At 44.9% G+C, this 27,931-nt stretch overlaps 1 protein-coding gene across 9 annotated transcripts in view; it reads left to right on the top strand.

Moving 5' to 3' along the window:
• KCNQ2 (potassium voltage-gated channel subfamily Q member 2) overlaps positions 1-27,931 on the top strand; it is a 533,237-nt gene that overhangs the window by 445,461 nt on the left and 59,845 nt on the right. For 7 of the 9 annotated variants that reach the window (XM_069650812.1, XM_069650809.1, XM_069650806.1 and 4 more), the window contains one exon: positions 9,934-9,963. The exons of the other annotated variants lie outside the window; for them this stretch is intronic. In XM_069650812.1, the coding sequence (XP_069506913.1) occupies positions 9,934-9,963 (30 nt within the window). The remainder of the gene's footprint in view (positions 1-9,933; positions 9,964-27,931) is intronic. 9 annotated transcript variants of the gene reach the window in all.

Below are 27,931 nucleotides of genomic sequence, written 5' to 3'. Positions count from 1 at the left end.
GAGGAGGTACTCTGGAGGAAGACTTGTTCAGCTAGGAGCAGGTTCTAGTGTGAATCTGTGTTCTAAGTCTGCTATTTGTAAGTCAGTGGGCCTCATTACAAGTTTGGCGGTATTCCGGTGGTAAATCAGCAAGAACACCACCAAACGGAATTACTGTTACCGCCACGTGGTCCCGTGGATTTACTGCGAGATTACAAGTCATGTTAATTACCCATTTTTTGCAGCCCATGGGACTCCATGTGGATATCTGCGGAATTGACACCAGCGGTAATTCCGCTGGTGGTAATTCAGACAAATGTACAGATTTTTGGCAGTAAGGAGGCAGATTGTTCTCCAGCTTTTTGCTGCAGGAAAATCTGCCACCTCACATCCATAACCTGTAGGACAGCAGTGTGGTAATGTGGTGGTAACGGAATTACCACCACATTACCCGAGTCTTTTACCGAACTGCCATAATTTTAATGAGGCCCAGTGTCTTTACAAAGAGGTCGGTGGCTCCCAATCATCAGGTGGCCAACAGGGATTGCTGATGTGTGCTTGTCGAGCCTGGGGCATTAGTGTTCAATTTTGTGTTTTAGGGTTTCCATGTTACAAGACCACCTATATTTCTGTTTTAAATACCACACAACTCCGGCCTATGTTTTGTCCCCTCTATGCCTGAGTGAACAAACCTGCTTCTGCACAGATTTCACAAGACCGACCCTTTAGAGTAGTGTTTTGGCACCCCTAAATTATGCTTACTAAAGTGAAAGGGTATTTTGGTTCAGATTGCAGTTATCAATTCTTGTTTTGTTCGTGGATCAGAAAATGTACAGAACGTACACCCGCAAGGGGTGTGTGTGGGGTGGTCGGCGGGGGGGGGGGTTATAAACTGTTTTCTTATCTATAGAGTCAAAAGGATAACAGACAATGGGGTCGTGAAGATGTGTTCTCTCCTGCACTGCCCTCCACTGAGCACCATTTCGTTGAGTTGTAAAATTAGCGGGCATTGGCTTGGTTGGGGTGAAGAGGAGAGGAGTTGAAGAACAGAATTGAGTTGTATGTAGTTTATGGTTTAGATTGGCAAGGTATGGTTCAAAATACAATTCAGTCATTTTACCGGATTGCACACACAGCATATACAGGCGCCCTCAAACTAGTACGGCAGTGATTTGGCGCAGTATAAAAGCAGAATAACATAGCATATTATGACATAGCATAACATAACATCTGCAGAACTCTAGGGCCAGTGGAAGATGTTTTGGGGTTGAGGGGAAATTCAACTTATCGAGCGCAGCTGCGACGAGCATTGCAGGCTAAATGTAATGCTCAGAACCTGAAAACACGATTAATACAAACTCCTCAGGGAAGCGCGCATTCTCCCCTGCCTGGGAGCTCATGTGCTGTCCTCAAGTACGCCTCAAGAGATGCTTTCTAGGGAGCTGCCGGCAGGCTAAGGGGCGGGGGAAGTGGGTTGCTATGGTGTCTTTGGTTTTCCGGTTGCTAAGGTACCTTTGGTTGCTAGGCAACCCCTGCTCACTTCTTGCCCTTGCAGATGTCTGTCCCATGTTGGTTACATTCTCTGAGATTAATTATAAATGTGGGGCCAGATTGGGGTTGAATTCAAGGGGGGAACCACACCATATATCCGGGCCAGACAGAAGCCGAGAAGGAGGAAGGTTAAGGCTCTGTTTCACCCCTCTTTATCGTTCCACGGAGGATGCAGTTTCTGGAAAAGGGTCACAGAATATGTGTTTAGGTGTCGTGGCAGGTTGTAGAGTGATCTTTGTATTTCGAGTCATTAAACTCTCTGTTGAAGGCTGAGTGCTGGTCAGCATTGTGGGAAACAACCACTATTAACCCTACATGCGACAGCACCCATGGCCCTTTCATCTATATATGCAGGCTATGCCCTCGCACAGGCAAGTCATACAATGGGCATCATTACGAGTTTGGCGGTGCAGGAAAAAGTGAAGGTTATTCCGTTACATCCATTTTGCCCGCACCTCCAAAATACACGTTTTGGCAGAATTACCACCAGTGAGTTTACTGAGTGGTAATTCTATTGGTTTTTGGAGGAAAAGTGGAGGTTGTACCTCTAGCATGAGGCTGGAGGTGAACCCTCCACTTTCCTTCCAAAAATTGGCGGAATTACCACTAGGAAATTACAGTGGTGGTAATTCTGGCAAAAATCCCCAATGGAGTCCTATGGACTCCACAAAATGTGGATTTACACTGCCTGCCACCACTTGCAATCCCATGAAAAATCTGTGGTGAGACCAAGTGGTTGTGACTGTAAATCCGTTTGGTGGCATCTCAGAGGATTTACCTCCCAAATACCACAAAAAAATGAGGCCCATCTATAGAATCATTAGAGTTTGACCTCTCACCTACTAGTGAGAAATGCTCCTCAACCCTCGAGAGTATGACCTCTCACCTAAGCGCAAAGAATGCTCCCCTAAGAAGAAGAGTCTGAGAGTGTGGCGACCTCTCAACTACAGGTGAGAAATGCTCCTCAAACCTCCAGAGTTTCAGAACATGACCTCTCACTATATGTGAAAAATGTTCCTCTAGCTTCCAAATTCCGAGAGTATGACCTCTCACTTAGAGACGAGAAATGCTCCTCTAACATGTAGAGTCTGAGAGCATGACCTCGCACCTGCCGATGAGAAATGATCCCTGACCTTACAGAGTCTGAGAGCGTGACCCATCGGTGGGACATTTTTCTCTAACCTATCATTAGAGTATGAGCTCTCACTTACAGGCAAGAAATGCTCCTCTAACATTGAGAATCCAAGAGCAAGACCTCTCACCTACAGTTGAGAAATGCTCATCTGACCTCCATAGCCCGAGAGCGTGAACTCTCACCTACATGTAAGAAATGCTCCTCTAACATGTAGCATCCGAGAGCATGACCTCTGAACTACCTGTGAGAGATGCTCCCCTAACCTCCTGAGTCCAAGAGTATGAGCTCTAACTCACATGCGAGAAGTGTTCCCCTAACCTATCGAGCCATAGCATGTTTTTCTCGGCCACATGAGGACTTGCTCGTTTGATGTAGTAACGAAAAAAGTAGAACGCCTTCTTTAAGCTTTAAAATCAGTGCTTGTCCTTTTTTCTATAAATGAAAAGGTGTTCACTTGACCTATGCCATCACCCCAGCTCTGTCACCAATGGAAGCATAACTCCTCCTGTGGCGCCTAGAGTTGATGCCCTTCCGACTTGGAGAAGAATATCCCAGGTATATTTTAGATGCAGTTCTTCAGTGGTCTCAACCAGACAAAGGCACGCACGCACGCACGCACGCACGCACGCACGCACGCTCTCTCTCTCTCCTCCTACATAGGGTCAGCCTCCAACTACCATATGGTAGCATTTTGCGTACACCTATAGATTCCCAGGGCAAGATACGGTCTCAGCGCTCATGTAATAGAGTCAGTGTCCTGTCGAGCTACCATATAGCGTCGATGCATAGGCACCCGTAGACTAAGTATTCATCTGCCATGTCGGCTGAAGCTCGAAGTATACAGAAGCTAGCTGCTCACTACACTCCTCATCCCCTCTCTGTTTGTTTTACTCCTGATCTATCCGCCAGCCAAATGTAACCATAACAACACATGGTAGAAAATCTTTGAAGGTGCAAGGAGAGTACCTCTGCAATTGCTAGAGTTCTGAGATCCCTGCTTTTGAAAAAGGGACCCAAACCTAGCTCTGCTGATGGAGGCATAACTCAGTTTAGCGAATCCCCCTAATGAGAGGCTGATGCCATCCTGCGGGATTTCACCTGGAAGTAGAAAGTACTCTGAATATTTTGATCCATGGTCTAGCCAATACAAGGGCGGTACAGTGCGGTAAAGCGGTATGGTAGAGTAATGCAGCGGGCCCAAATTATTACCTGGTACGGTGTTCAGTCTGAGGCAGACTGAGCACTAGAAGGTGAAAAGTTACTGCTTTATAGAGCTGCAAAATAAATAAATGAATATTTTGGCAGGGTATGCCAGAGGTCTGGGGGTTACCATGAGCTCATCCGTTCATCTCCCAAGGGACACACATCCCTGCTTCTAGAACAAACGGAGGACTCAGCCAAGGGCAAGTTAGAACTGTTGTTTTTTACAAAAGCCGACAGGGAGCATACAGGACATTCGGAAATCTCTGTAGTCACCACTCTCAACATCAGTCAACCCATTTTGATTCAGAATTGCGTCACAATCTGGGCCCTCCCCAAAAAACCTATCACACATGCTCAATGGCTGCTTGGAGTGGTATACCCTATCGATTGCACTTATACATCTTACTCAATTGGCCCTTCCATGTCAGGTGACTGGCCTGCACCTTTCCCATGAAACTACCTATTACATTGTTTCAGGGTCGTAGGATTACCATTGGCCCTTGCCCCTGCTATCCACCCCTGGGTTTCTGTCCCCTGATTGGCTGGAAATGGTCTCCTCAGGCCTGGGTCCCAGTTCGGTTCTCAGCCTTCTGTGCACCTCTTCAAGGTGATATGAATGACTATGTGTGCCCAAATGTATCTGTTAGCAGTACCGTTTTTTCCTTTGAAAGTGCTCTCCATGTTGCAACGTTGTTAACTTGGTCATGTTTCACTTTATGTCTGAGGTGCTGAGAACTGCTTGTCTTCCCACCGTGGGTGAATAACCATTGTGTTACTTGCCCGCATCATGTGCTTGTGAGCCACAAAATGGAGCTCTTCTGGTCTGCAATTATGAGTATTTATTCTGTTTTTCTGCAGATGGCCCCTTGTCGTCTTACGTTTTGAATGTGTTGCTTGTCTCTGACCTTGGCTGTGAGCCCTGGCCTTCCTGCAGCCTGGTTCTGCTTTTCTCTCGTCTCTCATCCTGCAGTTTGAGGCCTTATGTGGTGTTCATTATACTTATACTATGATTCCTACACACTTATATTGTACTATATACCCCATAGGTTAGTTATATTTAGTCCTGCCAGGCTCCTTATATGATCCTGTAGTTTCAGAGGGTTAGTTGCCATACGCATCTGCAAGCTTGCTCTGCATATCTTCATTGCTTTGCATTCAGTGTTTCTGCATTTGGCTAAAGAGAAAAATAATGAAAGGCTTTGATAGTATGTATGTTTATCCGTCCTCTATTTACAGAACTGTGCAATCATGTTCTACATGTACACGGGTGTGTGTTTGTTTAAAGTTGTGCATGGTTGAGAGTGCACTTCATGACTAACATGGCTATGTCGTGGTGTCACTAGTGACGTCAGCCCAGTGGTTTCTTGGCATTTAGTCAACATTATCCATCATGGTATTTGGGTCTAAGACCACTATTAAAGCACCTGTATACATAAAGACATTCACTGGATATTTTCTGAATGACTGTCTAAGAGAGTACTTCTCTGCATACGTGTCATTCGCTGGTGCTCCTGGGGGTTGTCCAAATAGCGAGTGACTTTGTGCATTCTTGACTCTTCGGGCTTTCATATTCATGGGAATGAGGGGGGCATTCCAGGGACCCTCGCTACAGTCCCCCCTCTGGTCAACATGTTGACCAATCCTCCATACTCTGTCACTCTTACTCTAGGTAGTCATATCTTTGTTACTCCTCCAAGATGTCCATAGTAGTTTGCATGGTCATTGAAACTTCAGGTCATATAGCTGCTGTTGCTGTTTTCTCTTGGAGCTCCTTCTGGGTTGAACCATACCCATTTCCCCTGATATCTGTTATTATCGAATGGATTGTCAAATGTTCTCATCTCAGTCGGGAACATCCTTTCCTTTTCCTTTATCCTTGCTCTCAGGCTATTCCTTTCTTCCACTATCTCGTCTTTTCTCCTTCCACGTTCACATTCACTAACACTTTTATCTCTATTGTCTTCTCAGTAGTTTTGCAGCATTGTTTTATGCAGATCTTCACCACAAACAGTCCAACTTGTACTAATATTAGTGCTCCTGCTAACACTTTCAGTCTGTCTGCTATCCGTGATGGCATCCATGACCATCTGTATGACAACCAGCTCTGGTCCTTTGCTGCACCTTTGGCTTCTTCCTCCAACTTGGTGTGCATTTTTGATAATCTTGGCACTGCTTCTGTCAGTGTGCCGTTCTCTTAGGTATTTGCTGATATGAATGTGCAACACAAACTGCTGATCTTGCCACACACTCTCATTCCATTGCTGTGAGAAGGTCTAGAACATATCTATTTTGGAGTGGCATTAACCTTACTGCTTGGAGGTGTTCTTTTATTGCATTGAAGCCATTAACTGTAGAGTTTATGGTCTGCATCAACTCCCATATTGTTATCCGCAACCGTTTCATGTTTGGATATGTCTGGATGGCTGGAACTGCTGACACAAAAAACATCTCTGTCCTGCTGAACAACCGTTCAGGTGGTACATCGTCTAGGGATGCTTCTGATTGTGATGAGAAATAGTTGTCTCTTTTCACTCTACTCATGTCTACAGACCTTTTCTTTCTTCCTTTTTATTCCACTTCTATCAACCTCTTCTCGTATTAGAATCCATCTTGGGGAAGTCACCTATCTTCATGTCTTTTTGTGGTACTACCAATGCTGGCATATTGATGTGTACCAATGAGCAAACACCTCCCCCGTTGGGTGGCAGCTTCACGTATGCTTTGGATTCATGCGCCGAATAGTGCTCCATTAATGCTGCTCTGCCATTAATACTGCTGTGCCAACCTTCATTTCTGAATGCTTCTCCATGTACCTACACTATGGGCATTGTTTCTGCTTTGTCTACCCAGGAGATCAATTTGGGGATCGCATCCCATTCTTTCAGGCACTTATCATTTTCTCCTTGGACTGTGTTTACTGGTGCTTGTACTAGGGTGTGTGCTTTGCTTCCTACTACTTCTTCTTTCCATCCTTCTGCTTTGTATACTTGGCCATACGCAAGCATCTGTGGTCTTTCCCAGCAACCTGGTTCTCCTCCTATTTCTTTGAACCCCCTCTTCGGGCATGGTAATTCCTTCAGGGTTATTGTTTTGGTCTCTCCTTTCTGTGGACCGTCAGTTATGTATTGGATAGCTTGGTCTAATTGCCAGTAATTGTTCATCATGTCAAGAGTCTTTATATATCTGTATTCATAAGGGAAAGTGCTGTTGCTGTTTTCTCTTGGAATCATTCTTGAATTGTAACTATGGATAGGTACATAAAGCATAGTGCTCTTACTGCTGGTATTTCAGTTGCTATAAATGTTCCGGAGGCACTGATGTCATAGGGGATTAGTGAGCAGGCATATCAGCTCTCCCCAGTGGTTTCTTTAACATAACAACATACTAAAAACATATAAAAGACAAGCATTTATCTGACTAATGCAACATTTATGTCCAATTTGCATATCTACCTCTATCAGTCATCTATTACTAAATACAGAGCTAGGGAGTGAGGTTAGTACTGAAATTGTGGGACATATCTCTATATTTTAGCCCTCTCTGTTTGAATTTCGACCTTGTCAACACTTAGTGGTGTTTCTGGATCCAAGGGTAAATGCATACCCATGGATAAATCAGTTTTGAGTGCTCCCTCAGACCCGTCTTCAGGACACTTCTTGGTTGATGGCACGTCTTTGACTTGGATTGATGAGGATGAAAAGTCCTTTCTGGTAAAACATAACCTGGTCACTCCGGCATTCTATTGCCTTCCAAAAGTGCACAAACATGCGACTCTGCCACCGGGCTGCCCCATTGTGTCTGCAATTTGTTCAGTGCTCGAACCCTTATTTATTTATGCTGATAACTTCCTAAGACCTTTTGTAAAGAAGTTGCGTTCATACATACAGGATACAACATGTATGATTAGAATACTGGATTATCTTGAGATCAATGCAGCAAGTGTCCTTGTGCCGTGAGATGTGGAATCTCTGTGCATGAGTATTCCACAGATGAGATGCGTTGAGATCATGCACACATACTTGGAAAAAAGAGTCAACCAAAGGATCCCTTCTTACTTTATCGCGGAATACATTAGAGTGGCCTTGTCTAATAACTTCTTCCCCATTGAAGGTACATATTACCAGCACTCATACTTGTTTCCCTTAATGTCTGCATTTCTGAGACCTGCTGGTCTTCCAACCGCGGTTGAATAACCATTGTCTAGCTCAGCCGCATCACGTGGTTGAGGACCACACAATCGAGCTCTTCTGGTCTGCAATTATGAGGATTTATTCTGTTTTTCTGCAGATGCCCCCTTGTCATCTTAAGTCTGGAATGTCTTATTTGCCTCTGACCTTGGTTGTGAGCCGTGGCCTTCCCAATTTGTGCAGCCTGGTTCTGTGTTTCTCTCGAATCTCATCCTGCAGTTTGAGGCCTTGTGTGGTGTTCATTATACTTATACTATGATTTCCACTCACATATATCGTACTATATTTCCTATAGGTTCGTTATATTTTGTCCTGCCAGGCTCCTTATATGATCCTCTAGTTCCATAGGGTTAGTTGCCATATGCATCTACAAGCTTGCTCTGCATCTCTTTGTTGCCTTGCATTCAGCGTTTCTGCATTTGGCTAATGAGAAAAATAATAAAAATCTTTGACCTTATGTATGTACATCTATCCTCTCTCTACAGAACTGTGTAAGCATGTTTTTCATGTAAACAGTTGTGTGTTTGTGTAAAGTTGTGCATGGTTGCCAGTTTACTACATGACTGACGTGTTGTGGTGTCACTAATTACGTCAGCACTGTGGTTTCTCAGCATTTAGTCAATGTCATCAATTTTGACATTTGGATCTAAGACCATTGTTGAAGCACCTTTATCCATAAAGACATTGGATAAGGTTTGAATGGTTGCCTGAGAGAGTACTTCTCTGCATACGTGTCAGTCACTGGTGCTCCTGGGCGTTGTCCGAATAGTGAGTGACTTAGTGCATTCTTGACTCTTTGAGCCGTCATGTTCATGGGAATGATAGAGGGCCTTCCTGGGACCCTCTCTTCAAATACAAGGCATTCCACCAGAAAAAAAAACCCTCTTCTGTATGGACCATACATGCATATGGTCAGAATGGAAAGGTAAGTAAAGGAGCTTTAAAAAAGGTAAACATGAACAAAGGGGCATGGTCTACGATGAACAGTATTGGAAGGGGAGGGGGAAAATGGATGTGGAGTTTGGAACTATGCCGTTAAGAAAATACAATTTGTAAAAAAAAAAGTGGTCAACAAAGTTCACTTCCACAGAGTTTGTCATTGTTTCCTAGTCGACAGAAATGATATAGAACTGAATAAAATAGTCAGTAAACATCCACCCTGCAAAAACGGTGCCAGCTGTCATATGGAAACACTGCTCAAGTTCCATAGGAGTAATGGTCAAATACCAATAGCAACAGTTCTCAGGTATCCTAAGGAAGCAGTGTCCAATTACTGTATTGCAGCAGTGTTCGTGTACACTATGACAGTGGTGTGCAGCTACCATATGGAAACAGTGCCTGTGTAAACTCTCAGAGAAATGTCCAGCTATCGACATTGCTACTTCTGTAGCATATAGGAGAATGGTCCAGCGACCATATGCCAGCAGTGCTCATATATGCTATACATGACCATATGTTATGTTATGAGTCTTGTATATACTGCACCAGTGTCACCAGCACTTTGTGACCATGTTCCGATATTCGCTCTATGTAAGAAGCTTCCAGCCACCATATGAGAGCAGTGCCCAGTAGCTCTCGAGATAGTGTGTACACCATTCCTTTGGCAGCACAGTAGACCCACACAGTGTCATACTGAACCAGTGCCCGGGTGAAGCAACACCCATTGAGCTGCCCCAGACATGTTGCTCACCCTTTGAGTCCCACCGGAAATTCTACACCTGGGACGCTCTCTGCAACACCCACCACCCGCCCCCACACCTCTTGCTTCTGTCTGTCCTTCATTCTGCTGGCAGAGAAAGCACTGTCTAACACTGAATGCTGCTTCATGTAACTCATGGCATTGCTGCTAACATCTGTACTATTGCTTCTTCTTTTAAGGAAAGAGCAGCAGCCCGAGCCGTCGCCCAGGTGGGTATCTGTGCTAATGTCCACCAGTCTTCCATTCATTCCTGCTGATATCGCTCGGTGTGCCATTCCTCACTCATACACATCCACTATATTCCATCCAAATGCTGGGATATTTCATGCAACTCTGCTGACATTCTTCCATGTTCTCTCCATTACCTGCTACCATTCCACGTCATTCCATTCATCCCGGGGGATGAATGCCCTGCTCTCCAGCCTCCTCCAAGCCACCCACTTGGAAGATCCCCGGATTGGTTCCATCTCTGTGCAATGGCACTCTTCATGCTTCGTCCAAAAGGATAGTGTCCTTTTATGTGAATATTTCTCATCTATACAGATCTGTTCACAATACATTTATATAAACCACTAAAACTCACAATATTACACTCATAAGGGTTACTATTTTTAAAAGCAGGGCTGGAAATGGAAACATTTACTGGGGGAACCTTCTCTTCTTAGGAGGGGCGTGGCCATAGGGTGTGGCCGCAGGCCGGGTTGCAAAACACAATGGCCGTCATTACGACTTTGGCGGTAGCCATGCCTCTCCACCACTATTCTCAAGTGGGCCTGGGCATCCTCGTAGAGCACAACAGTGCACAGTCATCATTGCACCTGTTTTTTGGCATAACGTGCACAATCCTGAAATCTCTGCAGCATTTTTATAAAATAACATATTTGATGGTCTTCATGGACACCTGCTTCAACTATGGCAGACGTTTACTGCAGAACACCCATGCAAGCGTATGGTCATTAATTGGATTGGGTCACCTTATCATAATATTAAGCCAAAAACAGCTAAACGGTGCAGCCATGTCTCTATTAGGATACGTTTAAATTTTTAAACGTATCTGTGAGCTCTTTTTGACTTAATCCAATGCTATTCCAAAACATAGATTTGCATAGGTGGACTGCATTAAACGTCTGCCATCGTTAAGCAGCTTACCTGCACTGTGTCAGGCTTCTCGTGGCATTCCTCCAGAATAATGGCGCCAAAATGGTACTGTATATGTGCGTAACTTTAGCGCACATATAAAACTGTGCATTACGAAACTTTGGAAGAATGCGCCACCTTCAGAATAGGTGTTAAGTATCAAAAACGTAATTAAAGCTTTTAGCAACATTTTCGGTAGTTAACACCAGTTGAGAATTGGGCCCTGAGTCTTCTGAAAGCGAGCGTCAACAAGTGTCGTTCTGGGACCCCCTGTGTCTAGGGGATGGAGCGCTGCTCTGTCTTGTTCCGGCCCATTTCCTGCACTGCTTAAAAGTGTAAATTGCAGTGAGGGCCACGCCAAGGTGTGCATTTGCATGCACTGCAGTTCTGTCTGTGTAATTTTATGTGTTTTGCATTATGAAATGCAATACAAGCATGTTAAACCTGGTGGATCTGTGTCAACACGCATAGTGCAAAGACGTGTAAATGCCTCCCACCATGTTCACATGACAGCATGTATTTGACATATATTCCTGTTGAATCTACCTGCCTTCCATAGTAATCCAATGTATAAGCAACAGAATTAAAATTAGATGCCGGCTTTGATGCATGATTTTTAGACCACAGAGCATATGGGCCAGGCGCAAAGGCAATTTAGCCCCATACCCCTGCTCTGTCTGGAAATGCCCTAAAGTGTTCAAACAAGTGGTAATCTCTGCATATGCCTTTTTCGAGTCTGGTTTTTACACTTATTTTTTACACTCCCGGGACTTGGAAAAGTATCCCCTCAGTATACAGAATAACAGACAAACAAGTAAATGTGGGAAATTGATTGGTCTGTGCCAAGCTGACAAAAGCTCCAATTATGTATGGGCCATTATATACCCCTTTGGAAGAGGGAATGTTGCTCTCTTTCAGGTTGCGGTGCACCAATGGGAGATAAAGGCAGATTCTCCTCTGATTTGTTATCTCCATTTGTCATCTTCCCCTCCCTACCTAATCACTTACCTGGGCTGCATTTTTATGGGCGGGGTCTGGATTCAAAACTTCAATGTAGGCATGCACAAGCAATCAGGTTGCTCCTAATGCCAACTTTACCTAATGTTGTACGCTCCCACATTCCAAGCAAGGTGAATTTGTCTCATGCATGCGCTTACTTGCCCAGTATTCTGCCCACCATACTCCAAAGCCCCCCCTTGACCTTCTGTGCCCAAAGACTGCCACCACCTACTAATGATTGCGTATGGCTTGACGCTTCTGCTCACTTATTGGTTGGCATCATGGAATTGGAAGAGTCGCTGAGCCTACTGCCCTGCCTTCCATTACAATGGGGAGCACCTTTATGGACATGGGCTTCCATGGGCTGCCGCAGCCCATTTTTTCCTCAAAAGGTGCCTTAGTACCGTTGGAGGTTAGCTCACGTGTGCTAAAAGTGGTAAACCCTGTGCAGGTGGGCTCTAAGGGCTGCAAACAGCACAAACCCTTCATAACAGCCTTAGCTTCACTCAGGCTGTTACCTCTGACTTGTGGGTCCTTACCTGCCAGTGACGCCCAACTGCATAGGATTTATCACCACTTTAAAAAAGATTTATGTGTAAGTCAGGTTCGTTTATAACATAAATTCACCTCTAATGACACAACTCCACACGTGTATGAGGAGAGGGAGAGAATGCCAGGCCAGGTGAGACTAATGAAAATGCAAATTAAACAAGAGTGTGGGAGCCCCTCTACTGAGATTTTTCATCAGTCAAATACCCTGTTCTTTGGAATTTCTTTCACTCAGGTGAGTCTACAACCACGTTTTAGCTCACTGCACCATTCACAGGGAAAACATATCCATTTACATAGTACTTGGGTCCCACCCACAATGTCAGTCCAGCACCCGAAATGCTAGGAAATTCTCCTCTGAACAAGAGTACCATCATCACTCAGGCTGTTACCTCTGGCTTGTGGGCACTTACCTGCCAGTGACGCCCAAATGCACAGTATTTATTGCCACATTAATAAAAATGTAAGCGTAAGTCGGACTCATCTATAACGTAAACTCACCTCTAATGACACAACTCCACACGTGTAGGAGGAGACGGAGAGCATGTCAGGCCATGTGAGACTAATGAAAATGTAAACCATCCTTCAACAAAGACATATAGAAAAACATGGAAGGGCATAAGGCTGCTGCAAGTATATACATACAAATAAAAGGGAGAAGTAGTGTTGGATTGCAGTGACTGTTTTTAATAGAAGGTATTAAAAAGTAATAGCTTATATAAGCAGTTATAGCTTCTAGGGGGCCCAGAAACAATATATTTACTCAAGGGGATCTCAGCATGAAAAGGTTTGAAGACCACTGGTGTAGAGGGTGGGAAAGGATGATGGGCAGGAGGAGGCAAATACAATATTACAATTTACATTGGTTTGAAAACCACAACCAAGTTTCCCCTCAAACTCTGAGTTATTAAGGATACAAATGCCGATGAGATTCTTCCATGGTATCTGCTACTCTTCTTGCCTTGTCTTTGCACTTTGCCCCCAGAAGATTTGAATGTGTTCCTTTCCATTTGTCTAATTAGTCAATATTCCATACACACCTGGTTATAATTCAAAATATTACCTGTAGTTGTTTGTTATGATGTAAGATGCCCTGCCTATCCTCTGTGAATGTGCTTTAATACTCCATGCATCCTGTGGTATTACTCCAGAATACTTCATACATGTAATTTGAACCTTTCAGTATTCCATTCGTCCTCTATAGATGTGCCATAATGCAACTTGCATCTCCCGCATACATTCCACAATGTGCCAGCTATTCCCTTCTAATTCCCTAAGATTCCCTGTCCCTTCTGTGTTAATATCATTGCTAGTGCATCGTCTGAGTTCTCTGCTGAAGCATCTCCAGTTGAAGCAGCCATTACTGCTGAGAAAAAGAGACAGTATTAAAATGCCACTGATGTTCTGAGTCTAGCAATGCACACAAGGACCTTAATCAAGGGTGTTTCAGTCCCATCATCTCCAGTTCACAGAATGCAAGCCACATTTGGAGTCACTGACCCTGGAAGAACTAGAGGACCTTTCACCGTAGTAAAAAGCTGCTACCGCTGGGCATACCCTCATAACTCTTTTGACTCAATTTCTGTTCTCTTCATTGACTGGCTAGCTGTTATCTGGCAGTGCCAAGCAATGCAGGATAATGTAACACAATGTTTAAAATAAAAGACAATAAAATATCACCCAGTATAATACTAGACAATACAATGTAGCACAGACTGAGCAATACAACAAAATGCAATACTATATGAGATCGAATACACCATACAATGGAAGATGATATGAGACGATTCAATGCAATCGAGAACAAGACAATGTGAGATGGTACAATACTCTACAACAGAGTAGAATGTATTGCAATTTAGTACAACACACTAAGTACAATGACACACAATACAATAGAATACAATATGATACAAAGCATTATTACGTCAGGCAATAGGATTCAAAATGATTCAACACATTACATTGAAACACATGAAACAATAAAAGGTAGCACATTATGTAGAAATGCAGTAGAAAACAATATGATATGGACAAGCACAGGACAGTTCAACACAATAGGGTATGAAATAATACAACATGATGCAATAGAAATCATTACAATATGTAACAATGTAATACATTAAAAGTATACATATATAATATTATACAGCAATGCTTTATTGTCATGCTAAATACACATGCATTGTGAAAGAGGGGCTGTACATATGCTTTGTTGCTCAGATATTCATCAAACATATTATTTTTACACACACATCGAAGAAGGCACGAGGATGTAATATCAAAGTCAAAAACCATTTGGAATGAAACCACTGAAACTCCCCATTAACTGCTGATGAATAAATATTTGAAGCTCATGTGGGCCAGGAGGAAGGATAATTTATCGGTATGCACAGCAACATTGTGCAATGCCCTAAGACACTGGCAACTGGTAAATAAGCTTACCCCTAGCTTCATTGCAGGCCCAAAGGCATTCATAATAGGGTATTTACCCAGAGAGAAACCTTCTAGGACTTTCTCCAATGGATTAGTTCTCTCCAATGGGAACAACTCTACAGTCCACCTCTTCATGTAGATGAAGGTAGAGGATATTCATCTGCAGCAACCCATGAAACGGGAACTTACACAACAAGAATGGTCCAAGTGTGTCCCCAGAGGCACAACAATTGATGACAAACTCTAACCACCTGTCCCATATAATTTCCCCCTACCTATTGCAACAGCATCTCAGACCCTCTGGGACTCTGCAAGTTATGCCCGCACTTTTGGCTTTGTGGGGTGTGGGTAGGTAGAGACAGATATGCAGGGAGGGAGTTACAGAATGTAAGAGGATAGCGGTCAGAGAGGGAGTGATCGATGATGTCAGCAATGTTCACCTCTGACAACATATGATGTTGCAAACCATCATCTATGGTAGGTGCATAGTGTCATAGATATAGGATGACTCTAAACTACGTTTGTGGATGCATCACATCTGTCAACCCTGCCAATAGAAATGATATGATGCCAGAGACCCACGTCAATGTCATGTGATGGAATGCCACCTATGAAATACACATGATTTCACAGAACCTACCAATGGTACACTAATAATGCAATGGAAACCCATCATTGGTAATGACAAGAAGCCATGAAACCCCTGGCCCTAGTAAAAACATGGCATCATGAAAGCTGACATATAGATGGTCAGAAGCAACCTGTGACAAATTCATTCTGTCTCCAAACAACTCCTACCCCAACTCCTATCACCTATGGTTCATGCATGATATCGCCAAACCCCTCTTTTCATAATTACATGACATGGGGGCGTAAAACCTCACCTATGCAAATTGCATGATGGCCTGTAACCCCACTTATGGTAGAGACATGATGTCAGTGAAAACCGTGACCATAAATATGGGATGTAACAGAATACCACCTTCCGCATAAATATATAGATTGTCATGAATGCCATCTGTAGGAAAAATATAATGTCACTGAATCCTTTATGTGATATGTCATGGAAGCCAGCATAGGGGAGTTACATGATGTCACAGAGCCCCATGTATGTTAAAGATATAATGCCACTGAGTCCCACCTGTAGGTGATACATTCTATTATGTTGGTAGGTACATTATCTCAGGGAACCTTTCCTCTGCTGTAGACAGTATGTTTGGCCTGCTCACCTGTGAATGAACCACACTGTTACAGAACTTCCCCTATGTTCCAAACATGATGTCATGGGACATTACTTGTAGATGAACCACGATGGAGGGAATCTCACCTACAGTTCATTTATATGATACCAGGAATCCTCACCTGAGATTGACACGTGAAGTAATGGAACCTTATGGTAATTGGTCCTCACAAGGAACATCCAGGGACAAGGAAGTCTACCTCGGCTTACCTGGGAACATAAAATATGGATGTCCATCCTCACCTGAGAGTGCCCTCGGGGCACGCAAGCCACCCATCCTATACTAAAAGGTGTTCAGGGGTTTTGGGTGGAGGATGTTCATACCATCTCATGGGCCCTCTTGGCGGTAAAGGGCCTACGTTCTCAGATGACACTTTGCCCCACTGATGATGCTCCTCTTTTCTACTGTGACTGTGGGAACTGTGTCCTTCTCTGGCATTAGAGCATGCTGCCTTCTCCCAAAGCGCGCGGAGGCAGCCAGAAGGCAGAATGCCTGTGCTATATGAGGCACCACAACGATATTCCAGACACAGGAGCCCACAACACTTTACCTATCATACACACATTGCTGCACTGCCTAAATTGATCTATAATCTAATGAAACCTAAACTATATGGGGCATACACAGGGGCGGACTGGGAGGCCACTAGCAGCCCCTGGAGCAAGGGACTCCAGCCTGGTGTGAACAACTATTCCTCTGAATATATGATATGATATGATATTTTATTTATAGCGTGTCTATACACAAGTGTTTCAAGGTGCGACAGGGCAAGGGAGGAGAACAAGGGAGGACAGAACAGCGATCTTACTAGGCCAGGTGACAATGAGATTGCGCAGTGCAGGGGAGAGGGAAGGTGAAAAAGTGGCAAGGGAAGGGGAGGAAGAGAACTGCGAGCCATTAGATCAATATACAAAAAAAGTGCGGCCAACAAGTGGCAGTGCAGGAATTTAAGTGCAGACAACAAGGATCAGATAAGTGCAAGTAGAGGGGCAGTAGGGTTGCAGATACAGCCCCAGTGCAGTGGTGCCGAGGCAGTGCTGGTGCACCACTGTGAGTGCAGGCACCTGCGCCTGTAATTCAGAGGGTAGCCAAGTAGACCAGTGCAGTATCAGAGAGGAGATCAGCAGGGAAGTGGAAGATGGAAGACAGAAGCAATGAGGAAAGTCTTTAGCTGCTTCCGGAACAGGAGATGGTTCTGCTCAAGTTTCATAGAGTCAGGGAGGCTGTTCCAGAGGGGGGCACGGCCCAAAGAGAGAGATCTGCCCCAGCTCATTGCTTAGAGAAGCGCATGACTCTCAAGGAGTTGGAGGTAGAGGTGGAGGAGCGAAGAGCTCGAGAAGGAAGACACTTCTGAAGAGAAAGCTGGAGATATTTTGGTCCTAGGCCCCAGAAGGTCTTGTAGACAATGCAAAGAGTCTTGCATTTGATCCTTGCAGCCACTTGGAGCCAATGAAGAGATTTCAGTGCTGGAGAGATATGATTCCTGGGCTTAAGGCCAAGGACAAGTCTCACGGTCATGTTCTGGATGAGTTGCAGAGGACGGAAAGTAGAGGTGGCTAGATTTAAAAAGAGGCGGTTAAAGTAGTTAAGCCTAGAGAAACTAGAGCGCTGCAGGCAGTGAACCTCTGGGGGAAGGAGAGGAAAGGAAGAATGCCTCTGAGGAGGTGCAGTTGGTAATTTGACTTCTTTGAGACGTCAGAAATGTGAGGAGAGACGAGCGTGTGGAGTCAAAGATAACTCTGAGGTTCTTAGCCTCACAAGTGGGCGGGGGAAGGGGGCCAAGGGAGGCCGGCCAGAGAGTGGAACGAAGAGGGGTGCAGGTGTTCCGATGAGGAGGATCTCTGTCTTAGTGGCATTCAGGCAGAGATCATTGGTGGTGCACCACTCCTGGATTGCAGACAGACACTCAAGGGCGAGAGAAGGAGAAGAGGCGGCAGAGGGGAGCCTGAAGGTGAGCTGGTTGTCATCCGCATAGCACTGGAAGTGGAGCAGAGAGCTGCAATGCGATGGGTGAGACATGCCAGGTATTGGTTGAATAACCAGGGAGAAAGGTTAGCCCTCTAGGGAACCCCACAGGTGGAGAGAGAGATAGAGGAGAGGAAGGACCCACGTTGGACCTGGTAGGGTCTGTTAGAGTGGAAAGAAGTCAGCCAGGCCAGAGCCTGATCAGTGATACCCAGATTATCTCAGAGCCGGTTGAGCAGGATGGCATGGTTGACCATGTTGAAAGGCAGAAGAGAGATCCAATAGGATGAGGACTGGGGGGGGGTTAGAATCAAGGTTGGAGAGCAGGTCTTCATGGATGTTCAGGAGAGCAGTTTCCATGCTTCTGGCTGCTCTGAAGCCAGATTGATGGTCATGGAGACAACCAGCAGATTCAGAGTGAAGAATAAGATGGGGGATGTCTAGCTTTTCCAGGAGTTTGCCCAAGAAGGGTGTGATAGAGATCGGGTGATAATTAGCTGGAAGGGAGGGGTCGGCTGAGGGTTTCTTGAGGAGAGGGTGCACAAGAGAGTGCTTAAGGGGGAGGGGAAGGTTCCAGGGACGAAGGAGTGGTTGCAGAAGTAAGACAGGGCTGGAGCGAGGGTGTCAATGTTGCCCTTGATGGTTTTGGAAGAGCAGGGAAGAACTTGCTTAAATGAGGTTTTCATAGATAGGACTTGTCTAGAAACCTCGTCAGGGGAGAAGAGATGAAAGGCAGAGAAGGGGCGGGGTGGCCTTAACGGGGCCAGATAAAGAGGAGAGAGTGGAGGGAGAAGCAGGAGAAGCAGAGAGGGTGGACAGGATGCCCTGGGTTTTAGAGATGAAGTGAGAAGCCAAGGCCGTACAGAGGGCCTGGGAAAGGACACGGGAGGTAGAGACTGCGGAAGGATTGGCCGGTTCCTTGCAGATTTTAAAGAGTTCGGCTGAGTTGTTAGATGCTGTGGAAACCCGGGCTTGGATGTGAGCTCTCTTCTTGGTAAGGACAGACATTCGGTATTGCCTTTGGAGCAGGCGGCAGGCCAGTTTGTCAGAGGATGTACAAGATGCCCACCATTTATGTGGCAGTGCTTACAAGCGCTGCCACAAAAAAGAAAAAAGACTTCTACAACCATTGCTAGCATGGCAGTATCAGCAGTATGTGGATTCATGTTCTCCCTAAGAAACATCTCTCTGAATCCAACCGCAGAGTGCACGGGTCATGGCAAACAGATACTCACTGATGTCGCTTGCCCTACCAACCAGTACTTATGTTAATATTTAACTACTTAACAGGAAACATTTTCTCAAAATCAGTAAAAAATTATTCTGCCCCTCCTGGACTCGAACTGTGAGCTATCTGTAATGCAAGTGAACATGAGCCATGCAGATGCAGATAACTAATATTTGCATAAGCCCTTTAGTTATGCTAATATGTGATTTTTTATTATCTTACCTCTGAAGCGGCCCGGAGCCCTGAGATGGAAGGGTGGGGGGGGGGGGGGTTCAGCGATAGTGACCCCACAAAGGGTAGCTGCCTAAAATCAACTCAAAAGCAGCCCATGAGCCTTTGGGGCTACTGGCCCATCTTCCCCTGGCCATACCCTCTCTGAGAATGTGATTATTCGGCTATGGTGCCCCTTCCGTCCACTCCCCACACCCTCCTTGCCTGTGGACATGTTAGAAATAGCTGGGCGGGCATAGGACCTTTCAGTCCCACATCAGCCTAGTAGACAGACCACAGCAAAGCAGGCCATCATACATAGTGGGTCCCAGATTAACTTTCGCAGGGAGGTTTCCAGTGTCAGCCGCGTGGCTCGATTGCTCCTGGGCTATGAGCTGCCCTGAACGTTCTTGCTTTTGAGTCTCTTGCTGGGCTTGACAGCCCCGAGGAAGCAAAGGTTGCTATCCTCAGAGAAGAGAGAGCCGATAGGCTTCTGCCCTCGAGTCCTAGCAGGCCTGGTACCTATTGTAGGTGTTTGAGGGTGAGGTACTACCTTTCTAATTCACTTTCTAGTGTGTATTGCAGGCAATGATGAGATTAATTTCTGGGTTCTGATATGGATTCTGCCGCATCACCAAACTGTGTGATTCTAGGCAAATCACTTTATGCCCACGCACCTGGGTAGCATCATCTAAAAAAAAGTGGGCTCTCCTACAGGTGTGCGCTGCTCGTCAAATGCAAGCAAACCAAAACTTGGTTTCTACCTTGACGCAACGATGTCCTTCAATAAACAACTAAACTACCTGGCTTCTACCACAGCCTACACAATCAGCGAGTATAGGTTTTAGGAAACATTGACACGACTTTTGATGTTTTACACGATTGAAGGTTTCTCTGGTTTGCAGCACATTGGCAATGTATCTACAAGTCTGACTAATTGCACGTTTGGGGGCAATCCCAAATAAATCCTGTCGGCATTGCTCACCACAACAGATTTTAAAATAAACCCTTTTCGCATGCCAACGAATTGCTCACACTATGAAATCACGGGGGGCGGGGGGGTGTTTAGAAAAAAGAAACGCAACACGAAGCAATTGTAGATGGATGCATTTCGAGTCTCGTACCGCAATGCCTCTCAAATCTCAAGAGGCGCTTGGATTGAATTTAGAGTAATTCATCTGGTTTTGTTTTCATTAAAATTCCAGATACGGTTTTGAAATGTTTGTTTAAACAAATTGTTGGTGCAACCACGCCACCTAGTGGTAGAGCGTTAACTTAATAAATGAAAGAGTGCTTTGATTAATTACATAAGTGTAGTTCGCATCTAGTGGACATAGAGAAATAAGTAGAAATAATTCAGTGTTGTAGTGGTTTTAGTAGTGTTTCTTTACAGTGATGATAGTAATCTTAACTTTGACATGTCCAACGTTTTCAGAATGCAATATTTTCTAGATAGTGACCTTATTTCTTTTTGCATGCATCATTTTTGATTCACAGTAATTTTAGCGCAACTATTCTTGTTCAGTGAATATTAAGTGTGTAATTAAATGTCTTCATGTGTCTACTCTTTTCAATTTAAAAAGGAAATGGGATGATTCAATGAAATGCTTACAGAAAGAAGTTCATTTCAATTATGATGTATTTAGACATATGGGTAAACCTGTCTATGCCTCTGATTACAACTGAAAAGGGAGGGTCAGGGGTGTGCAGGGTTGGACATTCAGAATCACGAGACCCGTCCAATTGCTGTGGTAGGTTTTTGTTATGTGCGCTCCTTGTCTTTGTGTTTTTGTCCTGGCCCTGGGATCCTGGATCTGTCTTGAGGGGGACTAGTGATACATTCCCAGCCATGGGCTGTGCTAGCGTCAGCATTTCTACACCATCTCTGTAGTTGCTTTGAAGGCTCTGTTGCATTGAGGATTATAAGGGTCAGCCAATGAGTTATTAGCAGTGGGATGGATTACAAAGTAAAACCCTTTGCTCACATTTTGCAAAGCCAGATAATCCATTTACATGACATCTGGTTATGTTATGAAGGCCTGCAAATTGTAACGATATGCTGCATGCTTCTATTGAGCAACGGATAAAAGGAGGGGACGTGATCACGTTTTATATTGTAGTTTGTGCCTCCGTCTCTCTCTGCAGGACAGAAGCACCACAGTAGAGCAATGTCAGAAATCTAGCAGGGCATCTTCGCCAGCAGTCTACAGCAGCATGGCGAAGCGACGTATACAGTGCAGAAGCATAGAAGCTTAAGGAGTCAGCAGCATCCTCGTGTCTCAGGTGGATAGCTTAGGGGCAGCGTGCTCGCCTTAGAAGCAAGACGACACGGAGCAATGCAGGTTCAATCCCCGGGACCGTGCTTAGAAACCTCTGGGTATTAAGCGTGTTATAAATAACCTTTCATATCATATCATGTGAGGCAACAACCAATCGACTCGAAACATTAGCTGTAACAGCAAAGACCCGCCTACAAAACTTCTCGCCTCTTATATCCCTACCTGCAGCCATCTTTAGCCCCATTACATGTGTACTCTCAATAATCTATCTATCTATCCTTCTAAAAATATCCATATAAGTGTACCCCATTATTCAACACACGTGTTGTACAACTGGGTTTGCACTATACAACCCAGTACATATACACGGGCATATATATATATATATATATATTTCAAGAGAGCAGACGGGGAAAGTTGGAGGTGAATATATCAATCACCCCAACGTTGGGGGCACATGCTGGGCCTGTAAGGACCTGCTGCATAGGAAGGCTTGAGCGAAGCAAAAAATGTGCAGTAAATATTCACACCCCAGGGCTCCCTATGCGGTCAAAATCTTTTTTATTTTTTTAAAGGGACGTGGGCTTCGCAAGCCCAATCTCCCATGAAAAAGAAAAAAAAAACAAGCTGCCTGCCACTATACAAAATAGAAATAGGACATAGTCCTTTTTCTATTTGAATGGCAGCGGCCCATGACGGTAAGGAGCATTGGAGCCTGGAACCCCAGAACTTAGTAGAGATGGGGGATGCTAGGGGGATGATAAGCAGCCGGGGTGAGCACGGAGGGGCTGGAGGTCAAGGTGCTGAAGCACCTAAAATAATGGTGGCACCCAGCGAAGGGCCTCTGGTGGCTGGTAGAACTTGGGCAGGACACAGGCAGGTCTTGTCTGATTTTCCAGCTACCTGATTGGCTTAGCACAAATAAAATAAATCAATAGGTCAATGAAGAAATGCTCAATCAGGAAAAATATCCTTACAGATGGACGTTCCCTGTGTAATTAATACAAGTTGGTCTCACCCCATTACATCGTTACACATATTCTGTAGTATTTCTTCTTCTAGCAGACATTTTAGGTAATCCCGATCCCATTTGGCTTTGCTACACTTGTTAATTAATGGACTGTTTGGAACGTGCATCCTGTGATGGACTGAAAAGTTCTATTTGGCAGAAATCCATGCCAAGGAAATTGGCTCTTATGTAGCTGTTAAATCCAGAAAGGACTGGAATGGACAATGGGATCGCTCCTCTGGAGGGATCAGAAAACCAGAAATCATCATACAAAGTCACAAAAGGAAATACAAAGCAAAACATGGTTGTATGTGAATAAATGAGACATTGTTTTGGAGGCAGGTGGGATGAGTATGCCGTAAGGACTCGTACTAACTTCTTGAAGGTTTCTTCAGTTTCGAATTGGTCATGCGACCTGTGATTTATTAAGGTAAGGGGTCAGTGCGGGTCAGGTTACAACGTTCAGCCCTGTTGGATTTTAAGTTGAGGTTTTCCTTGTCTCACAAGATGAAGCATTAACCTGCCTATGTTTTTGATCACCTGAAATTGATGCACGAGCGCGATTTCGCCAACAAACCTCACAAGTTATTTGACACATTCAAGGACAGATGCATCCACATCAAACACAAATATTTCCATTTATGGAAGATCCGACCAATGAGAGAGAAGAAACACACCATCTAACCCTAAATCTCAGATTGAGCGTGGATTGAGACAAAAGACCATAAGACAAATCCTTAGAAACCTGAAGAACCCCTCAGTCCTTGGATCTCCATAAATCCCACCCTTCATCATCAAACACTAATCTTCCACCATAATCCGCTAGAGCGAAGTAGACACAACCTAACAGGAAACTGCTCAGCCTATTTGAAGATAAATGCAAAACACAGCAGAACACTGAAAACCCTGACCCCAGTCAACAACAAGTCAAGAAAACCCATTTGGGTGAATATGGCACCCTTTCCATGAAGTCCTTTGAAAATGAAGCAGAATGGTTTAAAAGCAGTTCTACCCACAGCTATCCAGTGAAGTAACTGAAGTGCCGAGCCCATGCGGTTTCTGTATCCCAAGCAAATTACGATCCGCGCAGCAATGTGGTATGCTAGGTACCGACTGTTCGCAGTGTCTAGCATTGAGAGCATGATTGCAATGACATTCCATGGGCGTACAGTTTTGAGGAAAGGCAAAACTGGGGAGGATCCTTCTCAGGGCTTTCAGGCTAGTTTTGCAACAGCTGTAATTTGAGGCTCGAGTGACAGGTTGGTGCCCAGGGTTGGACCGAAGTTTATTTTCACTCCACGAGCCAGATAAAGCTGCAAATGATAGAACCCCGCCTTTTGGGAAAAGATATTTTCATAATGGGTTTCCCGAGATAAATATTCGTGCTTTCTCATGATAAAGTGTCATACATTTGTCAATTTGTCGGATGCCTTCTGGGATATCAAGTAGGAGAATTGAATTGCATTGATCTTGAGTATAAGTTACACATCACCTGCATGGATGTAGCAAGAGAGTTCGAGTGATCTGTGGAAAGTTGCAATTTGGGTAAAGCGTTTGTAGAGTAAGGGGGAGAGTGTGTAACCTCGGGGTGCACTGTGGGGACATTTTTATTTAAATCAGAGTGGCCGGGATAAAGGTAAGTACTTTGGAAAAAAACATGTAGGAAGGAGATTAACCAGCCCAGGAATCATTCTTAGATTTCTCAGTCACAAAAGACTTTCAGCAGAATGTCAAGGTCCACCAAGTCAATTGCTACCAATAAACCAGGCAGTATTTGGGCTGAGGCGTTGTTAGGGCCTCTGAAGACTTAATGCTCGTCCCAGATGGAAAGAAGCACCAACTCTGCACTGTGACCTGGTCTGAACGGTCCTATGTGATTTTGTTGGGTTTCTTTTGCCATAGTTGATTTAATCAAATCTTTTTTTGAATGGGTGATTTTTCCGACAATGTATGCAAGGGAGACCCCCCACAGTCCCCTCTTTATCCCTCTACATTTATTATTAACCTAAACCTTCGAGAAAAAATACTGCTGCAAAATCTCCCATCCCCATCTGAACATATGGCTTGGGATGCCTCCAGAATGTCTTGTTCTTCAACAAACCTAGTCGGCTGGTTGTAAGTTGCTTTGTGCTCTCTTTCTACTAATTACAGCTGCTTGCAATGGCTCTGCTGTTATTGGAATTGTCCTGGTTTAGGCCTGAGTTTTCAATAGCTAAGCTATCTTAACTTCTGGAGGCAACATTGCAGCAGTAAATGAAGATTTTGTTAGCATTCGCGGAACTTCTGTCGGTTGTGGGAGCCCCGGGCGAGATTTGAGATTGGAAGGGGGCACGGGTTGGTAGGAGATCATGCTGTCGAAATGTTTGAACGGTTTGTGAGAAGTGAATCAAACTCTGCTCTTCAAAGGAGAGAGAAGGAGAGAGGTGGGTTGCTAAGAGGAGCAGGTGGGAGTGCAGCCAGTTGTGGTGTGGGGTGATAATGATGGAGGATGTGATTGACTATATCATTCAGAAACAGGGGCGTAGGAGACACATACAATCTGGGGGGGACAGGGGACAACTTGCGGACTTTGCTACAGACACAAACCAATCCATATTCAAACCAACATAAGGAAGGCCAGCCGAGTGCCGAAGTCTTTGCAGCTCTACAAATAATAGATGTTACTGTTGCCCAATTCACTGCTACTTAGTTCTGGCACTTGTTCTTTATTTTCTTCCATGTACACACACTGTGTGGACACTACACAACCATAAAATCTGCACGCACCATGTGCATGCCATATTTATGACTCTCCACACATTGTGCGTGCACCATTCCAAAACGTCTGCACACACAATGTGAGCACCATACCAACTGCTTTTCAGACACATGTTCATAAAGCGTATCGCTCTGCACACACTGGTATAACATAGCAACTGATTTACACACACCCTTTGTGCACAACAACTACAGTTCTACACACACTGTATCATCTGTGCTGTCTAAATCGGGTGCACATACCGGTTTCATCGCACAAACCATGTATGCAATATACCCACCGTTCTACAAACACCATGTGCACGAGTCCTACTCCTTATTGCGAACACTGCTCACCTCTGCAGGCCCTATGTGATTGGTCCATCAAGCTCTATAAACAATCATCATGTGCACCATACCTACGATTCCCCACGAACAGTGTGTACCACACCAACCAGTCTGTACACCCACAATGTGGGCAGCACACCAACTGCTCTGCAAGCAGCGTGTATGCAATATTCTCAGCTCTCTACAGACATTATGTGCAGCACATCAGCTGCTCTGCAATCAGAATGTGAACCATATCTAGCTCTTTGTGTGTATCTTATGTGCCTCATACCTAACTACTACTCTGTGCACACAGAGTGCACCATATTGATATTTTTACACTCGCCATGTGTGCATCATACCTACCACAATGTACAAATCAAAGGCCCAATCCCTAATCTGCTCACAATACAAAATCAATATTTTTGTATTTATATAGCGCTTTTGCCAAAGCGCTATACATAGATCATTTACATGCAATTAATATCACCCAACTGAAGTTGGTACTCATCTATCCATCTCAGAAGGATAAAAGATTGAGTTGGCCTTGAAGGGATTCCAACCTGCAGATCCCACACAGATTTCTGCAGTAAGCGTGCAACCCGTCAGGCTATCTTACCGGCCATATACCTACATTTATGCAGACACCAAATATATACAATACACTGCCACAATGTACCTGCACCATACCTACCATTCTATAGACATTATGCATCAGACCTACCCCTGTAGCTATGCAGATGCCTTGTGTGCACCACCCATGCACCCTGCACAGACAGTGAGCTCCATTAGATCCATCCCGGCTGCACGCACATCATGTGCGCCATGCTTACCACCCTGAAAGCATGTTTATTTGACATCATGTATGTATTTTGTGTAGAGTGCAACGCTGCCAGGAAGCCGCTTTAAAGCCCGAAAAATGTATCTTATTTGTATGTATTTTAGTTGACATATGAATGATGCTTATACACAGTTGTTTTTTTAGGCACCACAAGGCAAGATGTGTGTGGGGAGGACATGGGAATCAAACATTAGAACAACAAAAATGGTTTCATTGACCTTGCCACAATCCAACCGTGCAAGTGCATGACAATGAGGTAGGTTCAAGGGGGAGGGGGTCGATGGAGAAGTGCAAGAGTGGGGTACCTGCAAGGGTGGGGGCGAGCAAGTGCTTCGTGGGCCAAGGTGGCAAGTGCCAGGGAAAGGAGCAGGGGTGTGTTGGACAGGGAAGACCAAGTTGGGCTAGTCTGGGGAAGTGAGCCCAGGGGCAAGTGCTGGCAAAGGATGATGGGGGGACTGGTAGGAGATGGTCTGTCTCCCGTATGACTCAGAAGGGACCGTACCCCAGTCACAGCAGCAGATGGAAAGTTAGCAAGGGAGGGGGAGAGGGACTAGAGGAGAAATGGAAAGTCTTGAGAAGTTTCTGGAACTTAAGAATATCCGGCTCAAGTCTTGGGGGGGGGTGGCTTTCCAGAGGGAGGAGCCAGCCAAGGAAAGGGATCTACCTCCCACTCTTTGCTTGGAGAAGTGTTTGACCTGTAGAGAGTCGGTGCCAGAAGACCGAATGACTGGCTGTGAGGTATTTAGGGAGGGAAAGCTGGATGTAGAGAGGTTCCAGGCCCCAGACGCCTTGTGGATGGTGCAAAGGGTCTTCATTGTTATCCTTGCGGTTGCAGAGAGCCAATGGAGAGATTTTAGGGCTGGAGAGATGTGGTCCCTGGGCTTGAGGACAAGTATAAATCTTGCAGTCCTATCCTGGATTAGATGAAGGGGGCGAAGGGAGGAAAGAGGCAGGTTGAGGAAGAGGCTTTTGCAGTAGTCTAGCCTAGAGAAAACCAGGGATCTGGAGACGTTGAGCATCTGAGGGGAATGTGAGGAAAGGTAGAATGCCCCTGAGGAGATGCAACTGAGAATTTGACTTCTTGGCACAGTCTGTGATGTGTGGAGAGAAGGAGAGAGAAGAGTTAAAGATGATCCAAAGGTTTGTTTGCCTCACAAGTGGGTGACGGGAGGGGACCTAGGGAGTCAGGCCAGAGGGTGGGGGCGGGGGGACAGGGAGCA

The sequence above is a fragment of the Ambystoma mexicanum genome, chromosome 3p (assembly GCF_040938575.1).
Source record: "Ambystoma mexicanum isolate Mex_15411 chromosome 3p, UKY_AmexF1_1, whole genome shotgun sequence".
NCBI classification, from domain to species: Eukaryota; Metazoa; Chordata; class Amphibia; order Caudata; family Ambystomatidae; genus Ambystoma; species Ambystoma mexicanum.
Note: the sequence above shows the minus strand (reverse complement) of the source record. Positions and strands in the feature narration are given on the sequence as shown.